Here is a 21471-nt window from a genome sequence, read left to right on the forward strand (position 1 = left end):
TCCTATCATCCTTGGATACTGGCCATTCTGGCTGCAGCTGGTGAGGGTTGTAGCTCACCAACATATTGAGGGTCACAGGTTCCTCAACTCTGCCCTTCTCAATTTAAAATTAAGCAACTCACAAATTCATGAGGCTGATGGCATCTGTAGTCTATCAGCATCTGGAGGGCCACAGGGTCTCCCATTTCTGCCCTATACAGTTTTAAATTAAGCAACTAACAGTACGCTGGAGCCCCAAGAGAAGGCAGGGTGCAGAAGCTAGTGGAACCTCTCTGTATCCTAGCCTGTTACTATGCATCTCATATCAACTCAAATACCATTTTTCAATAAAGGAGGGAGGAGAGGTTCACCCATTGGTTTTCCATTTCTGATCCTTCATTAGCACCTCCTCTTTCCTATAGCTTTTACCTTGCTGGTGTGATGGGATCTGGCAGAACATCTGAAATATGCCGATGGTTGTGGGCATTGTCTCGGCAGTGAGAAAAGTAGCTGGGGAGAGGTCCAGAGTAGTATGCCGATGGTGTCTCACAAGGAAAGTGTGGCCCTCAAAGAAAATGGAGTGGACTTCAGGTTTGGTGCCCAAACTAATGACATACCAGTAGACCAGTCTGTTCTGGCACACCTTGAAATCTACAAGAGATATGGAAAATATACAAGTGAGGAAACTGTTCCGTGATGCTCAAGACATCCCAATGGGTGCTACCACAGGCTGAATCTGGCCCTGAAGATTTTATTTTGCCCCTGGCAGCCAAGCCAAACTTCACTTGTAAGGTAAAGAAAAAGTGTCTTCCACTTTATAGAAACAAAAATGTTCCATGCTTTAATGTTGGATTTATTTATTTTTTTAAATCATTTTGGATGTATCTCATCTGTACATACTTACATTAAATACCATGTTAGAGTCTATAGTGAATCTCTTACTGCTGGAAGCACTAGCTTTGTTTATGAAGCCTGATCACTCAAGAATGAATTGGTTTTGATGCTATCAAACAGGGACTTGGGGTCAGGACAAAGAAGCAGAGGGAGGAATCTGGAGCCAGGAGTTGCAGCCAAGAATCTTGAGCCAGGAGTCAAAAGAACAGTTGCTATTGTTATTGCCCTTTATAGTCCTCCCAGACAAGGAGGAGAAACCAATGACTAACCTGGGTCAATGCAGTCACTCCACAGCCTAGAAACCCTTTAATAGCAATGCATGTTTCTCCCCATAGCTATGAAACAGCAACATACAGATCTGTGAATTATATATTCTAACTCAGGCATAGGCAAACTCGGCCCTCCAGATGTTTTGGGACTACAACTCCCCTCATCCCTAACTAACAGGACCAGTGGTCAGGGATGATGGGAGTTATAGTCCAAAACATCTGGAGAGGAAAGTTTGCCTATGCCTGTTCTAACTCCATCAGCTTCTAACAGTGGCAAAAATACTAGGGCTAGTCCTTCTGTACAGCATGGTGAAACAGAGTGCTTCAAGCCACAGAATTTAGCCAGGTCATCTCCACACCAGACCTTTAAAGCACTATTAATTATACCACTTCAATGGCCATGAAGAAACTGTAGCTCCTGCTGAAGTGGTATAACAGTGCTTTAAATGTCTGGTGTGGAATATGACCTTAGCTGAAGGCAGAAATTGGTGTCAGGATGGTAAAGTAAGACTTGGCTGGCAAAAGGGAATATCTGTCTAGCTGTTTGGTGCTGTTTGGTGTTCTACTTCAACTCACAAAACAGCTTGGATCAACCCTGAAAAATGCCCCTCCTAGGCCACCATACAAAGTGGCTCCTGAGAATATAGAAGCTATATAGAATATAGAAATTTAAAACATCCCTCTGCTTTTCCATTGTGCTTCTGTCAGCTTCACTCGTGGTGTTTATATTCACCACCATCACCTTCTGTCAATCATTCAATCATTCACTTCTTTTTTTCTTGAGGGGAAAGATATAGGTGGCACTTACCAGGCTGGGAGAGATTCATGAATCCATTGATAGTGTGCAGCTCAGGGGACAAAGCATTTCCTAAGGTGTTGGATTCAGAGTACCAGCTTTTGCCTGATGGGAGACATTTGAAAGACAGAGGAAGATTGCATGACTCTTCTCAAGATCCACAAGAATTTCTGCTTCAAATATACAGAATAGGCAGAGGCAGCTGCTGTGAAAGAACTTGCAAGTCATTATTGAAAAAAGAACAACAAACATTGCAAAAAAAAAGTGTGCTTGGACATGGAGTTTTAAAACATGGACCTGTGCCAGGAAAGAGTGAGGCAAAAGGTAAGTGTGGATAAGTCCTTTGTTGGATGTCCATTAGTTCTAATGTTATAACACACGAAGACAAACATCTCCCAATCCACTTTTTCCACACTGTGCATTATTTTACATACCTCTACTGTGCCTCCTCTTTTTTGTCTATCCCCTGCTATACTAAAACCACAAAGGCATTTTCTCACAGGAGAGTTCCTCCAACCCTTTAATCGTTTTGTCTGCACTTTTCTGGATCCTACTAACCATGGGTGTAGCCAGGATTTTTGTTAGGAGGGGACCAAAAAGTTGTTTAGCTTTTTGGGGGAGATCACAGGTAAAATTCCCCCCTAAAAGAGGACACTGCGGGGACAGGCTTTTGTTTGAGGGGAGGAGTCTGCTGTGGGGGGACAGAAACTTAGTTAACTGAGTGTTTTTAATGTATTTCAATACTTTTTGGGCTATGCCCAAGCTATTAACCCATAATCTCAATATCATGCCAATAAAAACTAACAGGCTCACTCACTTGGCAGCAACTCTGGTGTCATTTTCAGGTGGAGCGTTTTTATTTGCTTGGGTTGCTTACCAGGAAAGCTGGCTGTAGGTCTTGCTTTATCAGTTCTGTTGAATTTTATGGATTTTTAAAATGCCTACTTTCTTCTTTTTTATCTATTTAGCTGTTGTTCACTTTTAATTAGTGTGTGTGTGTGTGTGTGTGTGTGTGTGTGTGTGTGTGTAAACTTCTACCCTGGAAGTTTATTGAAGAGTGTCATAAAATGTTTTGTGGGTGGTATTCAACAAAGTTTTACTCACAGTGGGAATGGTAGACCCACTGAAAGTAAAGAACAGGACAAAGTTAGGTTCAGTAATTTCAGTTGGTCTACTCTGAGTAAAACTTAGTTGAATAAAGCCCAGCAAAATAAGTCAGCAGTCTTGTACATACTGACCTGGGAGTAAGTTCCAATGACTAATGAAGCTTACTTTTGAGGAGACAGGCATAGGATTTTCACTTAAAAATGGGGGTAAATCCTGAGACTATAAACAAATAAAGTTTATTTTTTCCTATACTCTTTGACTCAATCTCCTGCTGTAATTGAATTAATTCCTGTTTCGTAACTGGCCCTTCGAAGTCTGGCTGACTCTTGGGATTGCTTTGAGATGCCCCAATCCAACCTGGGCAGCTTCTCATCAATATTATAAAAGGGCTATGGAAATGATGCAGAACCCGTGGTCTTCAATATGTTGCTAGACTCCAGTTCCCATCAACCCTGACTGCTGGCCATGTTGGCTAGGGCTGAGGGGCGTTAGAGTCTGACAATGTCCTGAGCTTTCCTCAACCTTAGTCTAAGGCAATATCACTCTGGATCAGACCTGATCTAACACATGCAGCAGAATTAGATAGGTGAAATATTCATCTGGCAGACTGGACTATACCAATCTAGTCTACCAGGTAAGGGATTATATTGGTTATGGTTCTCCTGAGGACCAAGTTTCTTGCAATCAAAAAACAAAGTAATGCATCAGGAAGAAAGGTAGTCAACTTCCTGCTGGGCTAATTTTCTACTTGAAATTATTTTACAGTGTTGCTGCAATAAAAAGTGTAACACCCACCAACCAATAATCTGAAATGATAGTCTACTCTATTGCCTTAGGACTATTCTACCTTATAGCTATCACATGCTGAAGTATGATAACATCTCAGTGGCAAATCACTTGGCCAGTCCTTGAAACTCTTAAGGAGCCTTTTTGGCACCCTGAAGACACACCAATTTATTGTGTTATTAGCTTATGTGGCCCAGACCCAACCTAGTCCATAACATAGCTCTTGAAATACGTTTATCTGAAGCTGTGTCTAGGGTCACCACCAGTTTTAGCATCATCCTTAGCAAGAGAAAGGAAATTGCTATTAGCTACAGAAGGTTTTTTCTCTCTGCAGGGATGTGGAAAAACATACAAAAGATGGAACATGGGAAGCTGCCTTACACTCACTCAGGGTCCTTCTAGCTCAGTATTTTTTACACTGAGTGGCAGCAGCTCTCCAAGGTTAAAGAGGGGGGTCTCTCCCAGCCCCACCTGGAGATGCCAGGGATTCAACCTGGAATCTTCCACATGCAAGACAAATATTCTACCCTCTTCTCCCCTTCCTCCCCACACCATTCTTACCTTCATCAAACACTGCAAAGAGTAGCACAAATTCTTGCACTATGCTTTGAATTCCTTCGCTCATCAGGGTCCCTGCATACAAGATTTTTGAAAATGGAATCATTAAAAAAGAAAAAGAAAACCTCCAGTACCCAGTCCTGTAATGCAGCAGGGCTAGGCAGAGATAAAGAGCCACCACTTACATCACAGCAGGGACAATTATACAATCTCTGGGGTGCTCTTTGCCAAACCTCTCCATGCCTCCCTTTGCAGCAAGAAACCCACAAAATAAGCTCAGCAGAAGAAGAGGTGGGTAATGCTAGCAAGCAAAACCAAAACTAGAACTTTAATTTTGAAAAAATCTTTTATTATGATTGACCAAAATATCAAAAAAGGGTGATCCAGCTTTTGAGTTATAGAATCATTGAATTGTAGTTAGAGGGGACCCTTAGGGTCATCTAGTTCCTGCAATGCATGAACTCAACTAAAGCATCCATGACAGATGGCCATCCAACCTCTGCTTAAAAACCTCCAAGGAAGGAGAATCCACTTTCCAAGAGAGTCCATTTCACTGTCAAACAGTTCTTACCCTCAAAAAGTTATTCCTGGTGTCGGAATCTTCTTCCTTGTAATTTGAACCTGTTGGTTTGGGTTCTACCCTCTGAAGTATGAGAAAACATCTTCATGTGACAACTTTTTGATATTTGAATATTGCTATCATATCTCCTATCAGTCTGCTCTTTTCCAGGCTGAACATACCAAACTCCCATAACCATTCCTGATAAGGCTTGGCTTCCAGACCCTTAATCATTTTGGTAGCCCTCCTCTATACACATTCCACATTTTCAATATCCTTCTAAATTGTGACCCGCCTAACCTTTCCCCTGCAACTGTTTCCCTTCTACTTGTGTATACTCTTTCTTCATGATTTCCCCTTTCTTCCATTTTTTATAAATGCCCTTCTTAAATCTCAGTTCATCTGTAAGCTCCTTACGCAGCCACACTGCTTTCTTTAGGTACCTCTAACTTTTCTTACTTGTTGGAATTGTCTGCATTTGTGCCTTCAATGGTTCACCTTTAAGAAACTCCCATCCATCTTGTACTTCCTTCTCATGGATTTCTTCACATGTGTACACATGCTTTACTGCTCCTCCCTTCTTGTTTTGTCTATTCCTTTATACCCCTTAATTTCTACATTCCAGTCATGAGCCTCATCCCACTAGCCATCAGTAAAGCCTATTAGGTCATATTTGCCTTCCTATATTATCGTCTTGCTTGTTTCACATACTCTGCACATTAGTACAGAGACAACTGAAATCATTAGCCATTCCCTCCAGCTGCTTCCTTCTTGTAGTTTCCTGCCCTTTAGCAGAATTCTGGAGCATCATCTCAGTTTCCTGTGCATCAATGAAGCTATTATCCCACATAATATGTGCTCCCCTGTATTTTCTCCCCCTGCCCTCAGGATTTAGTTTAAAGATCTGATCAGGTTTGCGAGACTCTTAACAAACACATTCTTGCCAACCACTCTGAGGTGCAACCTATCTCTAGCCAGAAGCCCTTCTTCAAGGAAGCAGAGACCATGGTCCAAGAAGCCAAACATTTCCTAACAACACCTGTGATGCCAGCGATTACTTCCAGCATTTTCCTCTCTCTTCCTGTGCCACAACCTTCAACAGGAAGGAGTGATGAGAAAACCACCTGTGCTCCAAGGCCCGTCAGCTTCCTTCCCAGAGTCTCATAATCCCTTGCTGTACATCAAATGCTGTGTGTGGCACTATTGTTTGTACCCCCATGAATCAGAAGGAAGTGGTTGTGGTCAGTTGGCTTTATAAGACTTGGCAACTTCTCTGTCACATTGTGAATCTTTGCACCTGGAAGACAGCACACTTCCTGGGACATCCTGTTTCCTCTGCACACTGCTGCAGACTCCTCTGTAGGGAGTCACCTACCACCACTTCCTCTTGGGAGTGGCAAGGATTGTTCTGTATATTGTACCTTCCAAAGCCACTTTGGTCTGAGGGCTGCAACTGCTGTCCTTGCTCCTTTGGCCCAGAATTGGTGTCAGAAGTGGGGGCATGGAATCCATTTTGCAGCTCCACTGACACAGCATGGCTCCTGACAGTCCTGCTTCTGTGTGTCATGTTCCTCCAGGGGTTTGTCTCCTGCAATCTGCAATCTTCCTCCACTGCTGTTCCAGGACAGTACACTCTGCTCTGTCAATAAATTCCTCATCTTTCCCAGTAGCTCAAAGGATAGGTGGCTAGGTGGGCCTCAAATTACTATAGTGTCTCTTCCAGCAAGGTACTTGCTGCAGGTGTAGTTTTGCACATTCTCAGGCAGGAAGAAAAGCATGGCACTGGTGTTGGAAGGTCACTGCAGCACATCCCTCGCTGTCCATGTCTCTTGGTCATACATATACCTGAGCCTCCCCCTCAAACACCCCTGCTAAATACCGTACAAACGGCCCTGTTTACAAGTCCTGTTCATGAGCTAAATAGAACTGCAGCTGGCTGCTAGTCAACAGAACTCTTCAACTGGCTGGAGTTTAAGCAAAGTACTGGGGTGTGGGTTTTGTTTTTGTTTTGTTTTTTAAAAAAACTGGCTTGGTACTGAAGCCATAATGCCTGCACTGGTCAAAAACATACTTTTGTAGTATAGTTTTAGAAGTGGTTTGGCAAAGGTTGGTTATCATGAAAAGCATTTGCACTTCAGAAACTTCCACTGCTGGCACCTCCCAAGAGCTCCCATGTTCTACTCACAGCGGGCCAATAAAAATAATTCCCTTCCTTGTGTTATAGGAAATGAGTAGCTTCCAGAACGGAACAAAACAGGACTCTTGAAATGTTGCTTTAACTCTCTCCATTGTCTCAGATATTTTCTTCTCCCTCCCCCTCCTTCCCGTCTTCCAGATAGCACATTTGTTTAGCACATGGAGCAATAAGTTGGACAATGTTGGGTACTAATCTCATCCCAGCCACGAACTTATTGGTTGGCATGAAGCAAGCCACTATTTCTCAGCTTCGTTGCCCTGTACCTAATTCTGAACAATATAGATAATAATATTGGCCTATGTTTTAGGAGTGTTGTAAGGCTGCAGAGACAAGGGCTAATAAGGCCCTTTACAACATGAGTCCAAGATATCTGATCCCTTATATCCTGACCTGATCACTGAGATATTTTGGGGAGTCTCAGCTGGTGTGGTCCTCCATGGCTCAGATGCACAGCTTGTAGCTACTAGAAGCCGTGCACTCAGTGTAGTGGCCCAAGCCTGTGGAACTCCCTCCCACCTGAGATTAGACAGACACCTTTCTGGTTGAGCTTTAGGCACACGACTAAGACATTTTTGTTCCAGCAAGCATTTTACGGAAGTGTTTGGTTTATTATACATATTTAGTGTTTGATTCTCCCATTTTCTGTAAGTTGTTTTTATGCATGCTACTTAGAAATGTGAATAATTAAGTGCTATAGAAATGTGTTGAATAAACGTCTGTGAAATGTCTGCAAGTATTTCAGAAAAAGTGATACAAATGGGAAGGTCTCTTCCATCTCCTGGTCTTACCTGGCTGACAAACCAGCAGGGCCCCAATCAAGCCAGAGTTGATGTCCTTGACACTGTCCACACGAGAGGAGTAGGCATAAGTCAAACACTGTGGGTCAGACCCGGTTGGACCTTGCTCTTTTAAGATGTCCCACACGTAAGTCTGAGTCTGGCCAGGCTCCACAGCATCATCTTCTTTCTCTGGCCTGCTGCTTGCATCATCATAACCTGCCCCTGAAAACACATAAGCAACCTTTCAGTTAACATTACAGTTGCTGGAGCCAATCCTTTCCTTTAAGGGTAGGAATGGGTGAATCTTTTAATTTTGGTTTCTCATTTTTCCAATCTTAAGTTTACATTCCCCATCATCAGCACTTTATTGTGATTCTCCCCCCTGCAATATACACATATGTGCATGTGATTTTGCCTAGTGTACTTATTTTTGCAAAGCAATTTCCCATATTATAATACTTTTTTAAAAAAAATATTTCACTGACATGTTAAAGCACACTTTGGTGTATGCATTACTTGGGTGGAAAACTGCATTGCAAAATTTGGTGAAGAGCGAATTTCAGAGGGCTTCTTTGTTTCAGTTCGTGTATAGCGTGAATTAGGTAGGTTCGCTTTAACATATGAACTGAACTGAATTTATCCCCCTTCCCTATTTATGACAGCCTTTTACTGAGGTCTAATTTTCACACTACAGGAGTCAGCACACTGGATCTGAACATGACTTAGGGATTGTCCAGACGTCCTTTGTATTGTGTATTCATGATGATTTGTGCTCATTATGGTACTGGGGCAATTATATCCAATCCTACTTCCAATTCTGTTACAGGATTGGTTTGGGATGCCACAGAGACAACTGGGTGGCAATGCTCTTCTAGGAGAGGGTCGCCCCTTTCACCTGGCCATGTCATATTGTAGGCAGGAGGACAACAGCCCAAGAGCTAGTCTTTATTTCATCCGCTCTGGAAGACAGAGAGACTTGGCTTGCTCTCTGTGCTGAATGCAAAGTTATGGCTTTGGTTATCCACCTGGAAAACTAATGGGAGAGCAAGATCTGTTGGAGTATCTAAGCTGTGAGCTCCTCCATCCTATGCTCAGGATGTATAGATGCATAAATATAACCAGCTATCCTAAGGACATCACAGTCTCTAATGACCAAGGAAAACAAAGCTTGGATAAGTACTGGAACCCCCTGGAGTCTGTCACTCTTCAAATACTGGAGTGCCTGCCACAACACTGATTGCAACTGCAATAGTTTTGGGACAGTCACACTGCTTTGTTTACAACTGGTGAGACTCCTGTAACTTCCAGCTGAAATCCTGTAGCTTTTTACACAACAAATGTTCCAGGATGGTGGTGGGAGGTGGGGAGTTATCCCACTTTTGTTGTGATTTAGGTCAAGACTCCTCCCCATTACAATAATGTAGTAACACTGGGGAAGCATTGCAGATCAGCTAATATGAATGATGTTTGGATGGTCCAGTATAAATGCACCACTAATGAATCAATCATTGCTTCAATGCCATGTTGCAGAATATATCTGTAAAAAACCCCAACCCAATCTGGATATGGCTGTAGAAACACAGGTTTGAATCCCTCATCAGCCACAAAGCTAATTGGGCAGCCTTGGATCGGGTGTTAGAATGTGTGGGTCATACCAAATTCTGTTAAAGGGGTGTGCAATATGAATGGACATGGTCCTCTGTGTGTATCAAACTCACCCTCTGAAGCTTTCCAGTAGGACACCCCTATGGCGTGGATGCTGAAAGGACGGGAAGCCAGATTCTTAAAGGTTACGATCACCTTGTCGTGAACTTCTGCTCGGATGGTAGGGCCCAGAAGACCTGTAGGGGAGAAGGAGGATGGGAACCTTAATATCTTGGATCCCACTTGATTAAGAATTTGAACTCAGGTTGCAGTTTTTACCAAAATGTTCAATGCTCAGATTAATGTGATACATAGGCAAAATGCTGTTCAAAGGCACAGCAGGTGCTCTATATACAGCTGCACAAGTAAAGATGTCGATCCAAAAATGATAGTTCCCCCACCCCACCCCTTCAAGCCTGTAATAAGCAAAAGGGGCAGGCACAACTAGTGCAGCAAGCGGTTCTGATCCTTAGACTGGGTAAGCAGCCTAGCACTTCTCTGACAAGGTTGAACCATCCCTGTCTGTTCATGCCTGTGTTGGCATCTCCATGATTTGGGTGGTGGAGGAGGTGGACAGGAAAGCTAAGGTAACAGCCAACAACACCCAGAGAGGTGACACTGGACAGCTTTCTTAGGGTTGCTATATTTCAAAAAGTGAAAATTCGGATACAAAAATTGTTATAGAGCTTTTTTGTTTAGTTTTGACCAAAGCTGAGGTTTTTTTTGTTTTGCTTTTTTTGCAAATTCACTAAACTATAGACTTCCAATATGCCATATATCCAGGTTTCCCCAGGCATGTCAGCTATTTCCGTCTGGACACTATTTCTGACTGCTATATTCCAGCTACGTCTGGCAAATTCCAGGCGTATGGCAACCCTATGCTTTCTGATAACTCCAGAGGCAGAGTTGGCAGAGCAATAAGAACCAGACTCTGTCAGCTTTGAAGATGGATCCAGGGCTTTTCTTCCTCCCCAGCCAGAACTAGCCAGAACTCAGTTCTGGCACCTCTCATGTGGGCGCCATTGCCATTATAAGAGAACAAGGGAGGCGCTCATGGTGAGTTCAGGCACCTCTTTTTCTAGAAAAACAGCACTGCTGGTGCCCATTGGGACTTGTGAGACAGAAGGCAGGGCACCCAAACCATAAGTGGAGCCAGAGCTAATGAGCCTACTGAAGGCTCGTACACACTTCCACTTGTGTAGTGCCTGGAAAACAGAGGTTCGAGTGGTTTTCTGCTGGACCCGTGCTTTCTAGGCACGAGTGTCCAAGTGAGTTTCACCTTGCCCTGCTGCTTACCATTGAAAACCTTCTTTTTAGCAGTAGATCAGAACAAATGGGGGAAACCTGAATTAACAAATGAAGCTGATAAGCAGTGTTACCCCACCTCCACCCCCCGGACTGGTTTAAGTCAGAAAAGGCAGGCTAAGCACAGACTGCGGTTGGTGAAGCAGTGCCCCATTTGCACTTACACTGCTTAGAATGAAACAGCCCTGAACACTTTTGACATTTCTGTATTTGCAAATATGTGGGTAGCAGGGCTTACGTAGTGGGAAGAGATACTCCTACAAGGGAACAGATAACAAGCTCAAAGAGAGGGCACATTCTCTACAGCCAGCTCACAGATCTCAATCTCACTCACAGATACATTTCACTGCCTATCCTGTAATCAGTAGCTCCCTTTGGGGATACCTAAGCCAACCATTCTATGCTAAATTAGCAAGCAATCTACTTAATAAAGACATGCAGCTATAACATAAATATTCCACCTCTTCACCAAATGATCTACAAAGTAGCTTGCAAGAAAACGAATGTGTCAAAAACCACCATAATACAAGTAACACTTAACTTAAGTTGTATGAATTCAGCGTTAATGTGCTTGGTAAAATAATAATAATAATAATTGGGTGTGGGTGTCCAGGGAAAAATGCCTTTGGCAATTCCACCCACCATTGAATTCAATGCCTCCAACTGGAGAGTGTAGAAGAGATTCCTCATATGTTCATTTTATGTGCTTTATTTAAATTGGGGGAATTAATAATTGATTCCAATTTATGCATTGTCCGGTCCCATCTGCACTGTACATTTAAAATGTATTATATCAGTTTAAAAAGTAATGGTTTCCCCCAAAGAATCCTGGGAGTTGTAGTTTGTTAAGGATGCTTAGAGTTGTTAGGAGACCCCTATTATCCTACGACTCCCAGAGTGGTTTAACAAGCAGTCCCTCTCTCTACAAAAAAGATCCTTTTGCTTACCCATCCAAGCAGGCTTGGGTTTTGTTTGTGTGAAGGTAGAATCTGTGTATTCCAGATATATGGCTTTCTTGTACCGAGTGGTTGGCGTGGGGGAGAATACCCTGGAAAAGGAAAGGGGCATGGTTAAATTAAACAGATATAATCTATACTGTCTGTATTTGCTTTGAGTTCTGAGCTATCAGATTATATAATTTATATTTATGCCCAACTCTTCCACCAGTAATACCCGGAGCTACTTACAAAAAAAGGGAAAACAATAATTAGGAAATAAACACTCAACAGTAACCCACTCGCCCCCCCCCCCAATAATGAAAAAGTAATTGTGAAAAACAGCGATTAAAATAATTAAAAACAGCATAATTAAATAATTATAATTAAATAATTAAAACCTGCTTGAATGGGGGGGGGGGAAGTTCTCAATTTCTATCTGTGGCCACATCTGGCTTCATTTAAAGCAATATCATACCACTTTAACAATCATTTCTTTCCTCAAATAACCCTGGGAGCTGCAGTTTGTTATGGGTGCTGAGAGTTATTAAAAGACCTCACAGTGTTATCATTCCCAGAGTTCCCTGGGAAGACGGGCTGATTGTTAAACCACTCTGAGAAAACTGTAGCTCCATAAGGTGAATAAGGGGTCTCCTAACAACTTAACATACAATAGTTTCTCGGATTCCTTTGGGGGAAGCCATGATTGCCTAATATGGAACGATGCTTCATGTGTTCTTTTTCCAGGACACACCCTCTTTTTCAGGATTAAAATTTTTGTCCTGGTGGATTTTTTAAATTTGGCAAAACGTCCAGGTCTTTGTTGTTGTTTGTTTGTTTACACAGTAACCCAATCTTTTTTAAATAAATAAATAAATAAAAACAATATAAAAAGTCCTACGCTGACCAACATCTTCCACTGTAAAGAATTATACAAAGAATTAAATCATCTTCTCTGCAACTTTCCCAGTCCTCCCCACAGTGACCGTGTTAGAAAGCTGTTAAGCTGGCTGTTTCATGGTTGTGACAGAAAGCTTAGAAAGAGTTTGGTGATGCAGTGCAGCGGAATTCCACCAGGGTGCTGAGTTGTAAAAAAAACAACGGTAAAAAGGGTTTTTCATTCTGAAAATTGGTGACTAGTGTCTTTGTAGCAGTATACGGACAATAGAACGCTGCAAAGCTGAATTGGGGACAGGAGAAACAGAGCTGTGTGAGAACATTTGACATAGGTCTCATTTCAGTCAGAGGGGGAGCGATCTTCCGGAAAGAGAAGAATCCCATAAAGAGAAATTGGGAAGCTGAATTGGAGATAGGAGAAATTTAACTTCCACTGAATTTACCTTATTTATACTTTATTGTTTCCTGAAAGAATTCTATCTCCTGACACATCTTTTTTTTCCCCTTACCAACTTCGTTCTGTAAAATAAACTCCTTTTCCTGTTTTAACTTCCCTAGGTCTCCGGGTTTTCTTTTCAAAAAAGCAAAACTTGGCCCGTAGTTAAGGGGGTTCACCACCATTGACAGTAACGTCATGATACGGAATGAAAAAACCGCAAGTAGAATAAAGTGTTTTATATTTCTATGAGGGGAAAGCCTTGTCAGAAAATGGCACCCCCTCATAAAATTCTAGAAGTGAAAGGGGACAGTCGGGAGAAGCTCAGTCTGAAGGAGCAGCTTCTGAGGAAGTTCTAGTCAGGATTTAGAATTTAGGAAAACAAAACTTGAAATTGCCAAAATTCAAACAGAAGCAGAAAAAGGGAAAGTCAAGCTTCAAGCAGAACAAGCCAGGCTTCAAGGAGAACAGCAGATTCAGTTTGCCAAAAATGTCACTGTAGCAGGATAAAGAGAAACATGAAAAAGGAATGTACAATCTTAAAATGCAAGAGAGGCACCTGAAGGGTAGAGTTACCAGTACCACAGAGAAGCAGGGAAGTTACCTTAGTGGAACAAAAGAAATTTCCACAATATCAGAAAAGAGATGACGTGGAAGGTTTTTTTGTTTAGTTCTAAGAGAACTTGTAAAGATTTGGAGGTTCTAGATGAAGCCAGGACAATATATTTGCATCCACTGATATGCGGCAGTGAGGTTTACTCAGAGACGAGAAATAAAGAAACCTCAGATTGTTTACTCTTTAAGGAAAGAGTGAGGATATGATTTGGGCTCATTGTTGAACAGAGCAGAAAAACAATTAGAGATATTAAAAGGAAACTGGTGAAATGTATGCCCAGTTAGGTTGCCTCCTAGATAGAGCCTTAAATAGATGGGTTGAGTTCAGAGTTCAGACATTTGAAGAACTGAAGCAGTTCTTTACACATGTCCCCTCACACTTTATTTGGTTTTTGAGGGATAAAAAGCTGCAAATAGTGATGGAAGCAGCAGATTTCCTGGACAAGATAAAAGGGGACATGGGAGAGTTGTTATTCTCACGAACCTTCAGGAAAAGAAAGGGAAAATAAATAAAATAAAGGGAAAATAAAATGGGAAAGTTAATTTGTTTTCACTGCCAGGAAATGAGACACACAAGAAATCACTGTGCAAAATTAGAGAAAGCTAAAATATCGGCTTCTGTCAAAAATATTGAGTTTATTAGAAAGGCAGAGCCTGTCACAAATCAGCCCACAAACTCTGCTCACAGCTAAGCCAGCCTGAGAAACCAGCCAATGTTTTACAGATCTGGAGAGTTTAAAAATATATAAACAGGGATTATATGGAATTCCTAGCAGCAGTGCAGGCGTAAAACTGTAGAGAGTGCAAAACTGCAACACCAGGTGCTCCCTCAATAAACCTGTGCGCTTCTGTCCCTGGACTCTGTTGAAAAAACCCCAGCTTTGCCATGCAAACCAGGAAGTGACTTCACCAGGCAACTAATTTTTCTTATCTCTGTGGCTGCAATCTCCTAGGTGACATGGACGCCTTTGGCAACTGAATGTGCATGCGTACTGCTTCCATTTCCCACCCAGCCACCAACTCCAGGAGGAACAAAGTAACTGTGGAGGCTCCCTGCATACTTGAAATTATTGAACAGAGATTGTACCGGGTGTCTAGGAAGAGGAAGTGTACTGCCCTCTGGGAAACAAGAAGATAGTTAGTGATTCCCAGAAAGTACAGGCTGCAAATACACCAGCTAGCCCATGAGACACCAATAGAACCTCTTAGAATAATGAAAAATAGGGAAAAGACATCAGAGCCTTCAGTAAGTCCTGTGCAGCATATCAGCTTGCAGGTCCTTCCCTCCATCCCAAAGCTGGGCAACCACTTACTAGGCTTCCAGTATTTGTTACCCCGAAATTGATCTTCTCAGTTTTGGGGTACTTCAGGCTTGGCGCCATGTGCAGGAAAACTGCAGGCATCGCTCTGGCAGGAAGTATGGGCGCTCTCCTCAAGTGGATCTTCTCAATTTTGTGCCAACTCTGCTCCACACCCTGCTCCAGCTCTGTAAGGAAATTCCGGGTCTCTGCCCCCAAACAGATCTTCTCGATTTTCTGCCACCCCAGGCTTGGTGCCCTGTGCAAGAAAACTGCTGGCATGCTAAACTGCTGGCACTGCTCTGGATCTGGGAAGGAAGATCCAGGGCTCTGGCGGGTCCTAGAGCCCTTCCCTCCTTCCCAATGATGGGAAAGCACTTACCAGCTTTGGGAAGGTGGTGCCAGGACTCCCAGGGCCCTAGCTCCGCCCTCTCAAAGCTAGACAAAATGGGCAGACTTTGTAATCTTTCATAAAATGGCACAAACCTGTGCAAGGCCAATATTTGGGGTCTCCAAGTGGATCTTCTCAATTAAGAATCTTTTCATTTTATACTACCTCAGCTTGGGTGCCCTGTGCAGGAAAACTGCCGGATCCTGCACTGCAGCTAAGCAAGGCGCTTGGCTCTAGGAAGGAAGCTCCATGGCTCTGCAGGGTCCTAGAGCCCTTTCTGTCCATCCCAAAGCTGAACAAACATTTACAGGGCTTTGGGAAAGGGGGGCAGAGGGCTTTGGGACGCTGCTGGAACCATCACCTGCCTTCCCAAAGTGGGGTACGCAGCCCTCTATCTTGCTGGGGAACCAGTTGGGGGGGGGTTACAGGCATTATACATTTTTGTCCCAGGGTTCCAATCGCTAGAGGTGCATTTAGGATTTCTGAGTGACTGTAATAACACAGCTCTGTGTAACAACGAGAATCGCAACAATGGACTAGAAACAGCATTAAGTACGCCAGGAAGAATACCACACACCACAAGAAAAGTGGGTCATACATGCAATGAGGTTCATAAATGAGGTCCTGCTTCTTGAAAAGGCATGGAGGTTGACAGAATGAAGTGGCTACCCTACATAAACGTAGAGCTGGGAGATATCCAGAGATTTCACTTGCTAAATATCCATGATGTGCAGGAAAACTGCAGGCTCTGGGAAGGAAGAGCTAAGACCCGTCCCTCCTTCCCAAAGATGGGCAAGCACTTACTAGGCTTCCGGCTTGGAGAAGGCAGTTCCAGGTTCTGGCATCATTTCAAGGAACTTGCACCGCCCTCTCCAAAGGCACACAAAATGGACGACAGTTTGAAACTGTTTACAAAATGGCGCCCTGTGCAAAGTCCGATTTTGGGCCACCTCGACATCGTGATATGTCAACACCGCAATATAAAGCGTGATGTCTGAAATAAGGATAGAACTATGTAGAGGTGACTGGGGTAATGTCCGGGCAACTGCTACTGATTAGAAGTCTGAAAGTGTTATTTATTATAGTATAGATCGTTCTTTTAATTAGAACACTTCCTGTAAAATTCAAGCTGCAGAAATAATTAGTAGCATAGATATCAAAGGACAGGTGAGAGAAAGGTCCCTAATAGACAAGTGGGAGACACAGATACAGAACTGCACACATGCACACAGAAGGGGAGAAGGAATGAACACATCTTAAATAATGCTACAAGGTTTATTATTGTAATTTTTAACTTAGAAGCCCAAGGCAGCTTCTAAGGGGGCTGGGGGTTGGCTGAGAATGGGGGGCAGAAAAAATTGGGGCTTTGGAGACATAGGTGTAGTCAGGATTTATGTTAGGGGCAGCAGGCTTCACGTTGGGAAGGCGGCAGAAGCTCAGTTAAGTATTTTTATTGATTTACTTGATGTGGAGAACTGCCCCCCCCCCCCGCTATGCCCATGTTTGGGGAGGCAAGGCAGAAAGGTCTTAAGTAATAAATAAATGGAGTGTGGAGGTAACCGACTCTCCTTTTATTTATTCCTGGCACAGAAACACCTGCACAAAGTTGCAATCATATAAGGTTTCCGTCGTCCCCAAATGGATCTTCAATATTAGGGGCACTGTGCAGGAGAACTGCCAGAACTCTGGCTCTGGCAACAGGGTCCTAGAGCCCTTCCCTTCTTCCCAAAGATGGGGAAGGTTTCCGGCTTGGGGAAGGTGGTGCCAGGGCTCTGACAGCACCCAGGAGCTCTGCCCTCTCAGGAGCCAGATAAAATGGACGGCACTTTGAAATTGTTTACAAAATGGTGCCCTATATGAGACCACTTGGCGCCCCCAGGTGGATTTTCTCAATTTTGCACCACCTCAGACTTTTGGATGAATTACGTAAATACTATGGCTCTATGTAAAAATGAGAATAGCACTAATGGACTCGAAACAGCGTTAAGTACCTCAAGAAGCAAAAAAAACCAAGTGCTGCATGCAATTTATTATATCATAAATGAGGTTCTGTGCTCATGGGAGTTGGCAGACTGAAATAAGCATCCTAAATAAACATAGGTCACAAAGGAAAGGGGCGGCAACGGGGCTGGACGATGTCTGGTTATCAGCATCGTGATTTGTCACCAGCTAAACATTGTGATATACCAATATAGAACCATGTCTGAAATAAGGATGGAATTATGTAGAGGCAAATGGGTTATGTCCTGACAACGGCTACTACTTACAGGTCTGACACTTATATTTACTTGCCTTTAACGTATTGTTACCACTGTTATTTTATAGTAGAGATCATTTTAAAATTAAACCCCTTCTCTAACATTAAAACGGCAGAAGTAATCAGTAACATAGATATCAACGGAAAGGTGTGAAAATGGTCCCTAATAGATACATGGGAGACACAGAGAAGAAAGAGTCTTAAACAATAGGGCAATATTTATTATCTTCAACTCAGAAGTAAATAACCCCAGGTTTCTAAGGGGGGGGGGTTTGCTGGCTATAGGCAGGATTGGTCAGAAACATGTGGGGCTTTGCAAAGGTGAGGCAGAAAAAGCTTACAGTGCCAAGCGCTGTGCTTTCCCAGCACAGAGACAGGCATAGAGACACTTGTTCAAAGATGCAATCATGTGAGGTTTTTCCGGCTGCGGGTGTGTGTGTGTGTGTGTGTGTGTGTGTGTGTGTGAAAACTGCGCATGCTCTAGGCAAGGTTTTAGAGCCCGTCCCTCCTTTCCAAAGATGGGCAAGCACTTACTAGGCTTCCGGCTTGGGGAAGGCAGTTCCAGGATCTGGCATCATTTCAAGGAACTTGCACCGCCCTCTCCAAAGGCACACAAAATGGACGGCACTTGGAAATTGTTTACAAAATGGCGTCCTGTGCAAAGTCCGATTTTGAGCCACCTCGACATCGTGATATGTCACCGCAATGTAGCACAATGTCTGAAATAAGGATGCAACTGTCTATGGGCAGTCGGGGTAATGTCCAGGCAACTGCTATCACTTAGAGGTCCTAAACTTATAAATATTTACTTACCTGTAACATATTGTCACCACTCTTATTTTAAAGTACAGATTTTTTTATTTTTAATTAGCACACATTCTCTAAAATTCAAGCTGTAGAAGTAATTAGTAGCATAGATATCAAATGAAAGAGAATGTTCCCTATTAGACACGTGGAAGACACAGACACACAAATGCGTACACAGAAACGCAGAAGGGGAAAAGGGAGGAACAAGGTTTAAATAACTGGGCAATGTTTATTATTTTTAATTCAGAAGTAAATAATCGGGCTTTTTTTCCATGGGATAAGCAGCAGCTTTGTGGCATAGGGAAGTAAATAAATAAATGCAGAGTGAAGGAAAGCCATTCTCCATTTATTCATTCCTGCGCAAGACAGATAATATGGATGGACTTTGGTAATCATTTGAGGCCAATGATTTGTCACTCACAAATGGATCTTCTCAGTTACGGATCTTGTCTGGGAAGGAAGAGCCAGGGCTCTAGCCTTCCCTCTTTTCCAAAGATGGGCAAGCACTTACTAGGTTTCCAGCTTGGGGGAGGCGGTGCTAGGGCTCTGGCCCATCCCAGAGCCCTCACTCCACTCTCCTGAAACCAGACGACATGGACACACACTGTAATCTTTCACAAAATGGACTCCTCTGTGAGAACAATTTGGCGTGCCCAAATGAATCTTATCAATTTTGCACCACATCACCTCTGGCACCATGTGCAGAGAAACAGCCAGCACCGCTCTCAATCCCATGCTCCATCTAAGCGAGGCATCTGCTTCTGGAAAGGAAGCTCCAGGACTCTTGACAGGCTCCTAGAACCCTTTTGTCCTTCCCAAATTCGGGCAAGCTGTGGTCCTGGTTCTGGGGTCAGCAGCGAAGCTGAGGTTGTTGGCACTCAGGGTAGACGTGTTTGCGCTGGGGGGGGGGATTTTGTGTGGACCAAGGATAAACGACAAGAACACGGAGATTTGCCTTGAATTGCTGGTGTTAATAATGGAAACTGATATTGCAATGTGTGATTTTTGAAATAACTGCAATTAAGAAAATGTGCAAAATGGTCTGGTACCTGTATGCTCACCCATTGCTCAGGAGAGGTTTGAGATAACCTCCCATTTTGCAATGATCTTGAAGGGTGGGACATGTGGCGAAAAACTCAGCTAGAGTTTGGTAATACAGTGCGCCAATGCACTGAGCTTTAGTTTCACTCCGATTGGCTGTACGTACAGCTAGCCAGAGTAGAGGGTGGAGACAGCAAATTGGGGGGGGGGGGGGAGAGAAAAGAGTTGAAAGTTTTAGTTCTGGTGTTCAGCAGAGTGTATGTGCAAAATCCACTCTGAGGAAAATATCTGTAGCCAGAGAAGGAAGTCTCTGAGCTTAGTTTGAAAGACAGTAATTAGTGTTTTGTAAAAGTATACAGACAAGAGAAAACCCTACTTGGGTCTCATTTCAGCCAGAAGGGAAGTGATCTTCTGGAAAGAAAATCATCCCAAACCAGTTGGAGGAATGTGGTGACCCCCTGGCTCTGTAATACTACTAGGGGAGCCTCATGAGCCTCATTTATAGAAGACTGGAAAACTGACAGAAAGTACCACCTTGTTTAAGAACCAAAGTATTAAGCGGTAACAACTATGCAATTAAGTTTAATGAACTGAAGTAACTGAAGATAAGATGTGCATTTACCACCTTGTTTAGGCACCTGTAACATCAAGTGAATTCACCATTTTTATAGTTTACTGTTTTCTGAAAGTATTCTATCTCCTGAGCCATCTTTTGTTTTACCAACTTTGTTCTGTTAAATAAATTATTTCTTTCCTATTTAACTTCCCTAAGTCTCCAGAGTTTTCTTCTCAAAAAAAGCAAAAATTAGCCAGTAGTTAAGAGGGGGTTCACCGCACATGGCTTAGTGGGCATTTGAAACCTGATCTTATTTTTCCAATCTTAAATTCAGTGCTCCACATTTCTACATCAGTTTGCTTTTTTAAAAAAGCCCCATTAACATATATTTCATTTTAGTGTGAATTTATCCTAAAGCACACAATATTGCATGCAATTTTGCCTAACATATACTTTTCTGTAAAAATAAAATAAAATTCCCTAATACATTTTTGCATGTCGTTTCCTACTAATATATATGCACACTTTACCTTCGTATGTGTGTTGTGTGTATGTGTAATGTGCACATTACTAGGTTAGGAAATTACATTTCAAAATGTGTTTGGATTGCATATTGTTTTGGTTTTGTTTAAATAAATGTTATTAGATTTTATAAAGAGATACAAATATCATTTTTTATCCCAACTAAAATTAAATCCAGAGAAAAATAAGGGAGAAGAGAGAGACAGAAAGAGAGAGAGAAATATAGAATTAAAAGAGATGATATTTGAGAAATAAGAAACTAAAGAACTTATTAATCTTCATTTATCTTAGATTAATCTTAATCTTCAATAATATTGAAAAACATTATTCATCTACTCCAATATAGCACACAGCACAACTACTCTCTATAAACCACATTATCTTTAGCTTTCAAAGCCAAATGTCATTATTTCTTTTTCTTTTTCACACAAAATGTCTAAGAGAGGTTTTCAGTCTTTTGTAAATGTTAACCATGACTGTTCTCTGATTCAGCACATCAATTTCACTAAGTCTAATAATTATAATAACCATTCCTCCATTGTTAGTAACAGTGAGTTTTTCTATATTTGTGCTTATAAAAGTATTGCTGCTGTAATCATATATTGATACAAAATTTCATAGTCATTTTCTAACTGTATATCCATAAGTCCCAGCAGGAAGAATTCTGGTTTCAGTTGAAAGTTCATCTTCAGAATTCTCCATATCAAAATATATTTGTATCCATTTTTCTTCTTCTTTTTTTATATGTCCACTAAGCATGGTAAAATGTCCCTTCATGTTCATTACATTTCCAACAAGTATTTTGGATATTTTTGTGCATTCTAAATAGCTTCTCAGGAGTTA

At 42.3% G+C, this 21471-nt stretch overlaps 1 protein-coding gene across 1 annotated transcript in view; it reads right to left on the reverse strand.

The window, feature by feature from the left end:
- The window catches only part of F8 (coagulation factor VIII), a 68836-nt gene that overhangs the window by 39451 nt on the left and 7914 nt on the right, over positions 1-21471 (reverse strand). Inside the window, exons 2-7 of the mRNA XM_077922674.1 lie at positions 11821-11921; positions 9643-9765; positions 7934-8146; positions 4393-4464; positions 1951-2043; positions 409-630 (exon numbers count right to left, since the gene is read on the reverse strand). Coding sequence (XP_077778800.1) covers positions 409-630; positions 1951-2043; positions 4393-4464; positions 7934-8146; positions 9643-9765; positions 11821-11921 — 824 coding nt within the window. The remainder of the gene's footprint in view (positions 1-408; positions 631-1950; positions 2044-4392; positions 4465-7933; positions 8147-9642; positions 9766-11820; positions 11922-21471) is intronic.

Source organism: Podarcis muralis, chromosome Z (genome assembly GCF_964188315.1).
Source record: "Podarcis muralis chromosome Z, rPodMur119.hap1.1, whole genome shotgun sequence".
Lineage (NCBI taxonomy): Eukaryota > Metazoa > Chordata > Lepidosauria > Squamata > Lacertidae > Podarcis > Podarcis muralis.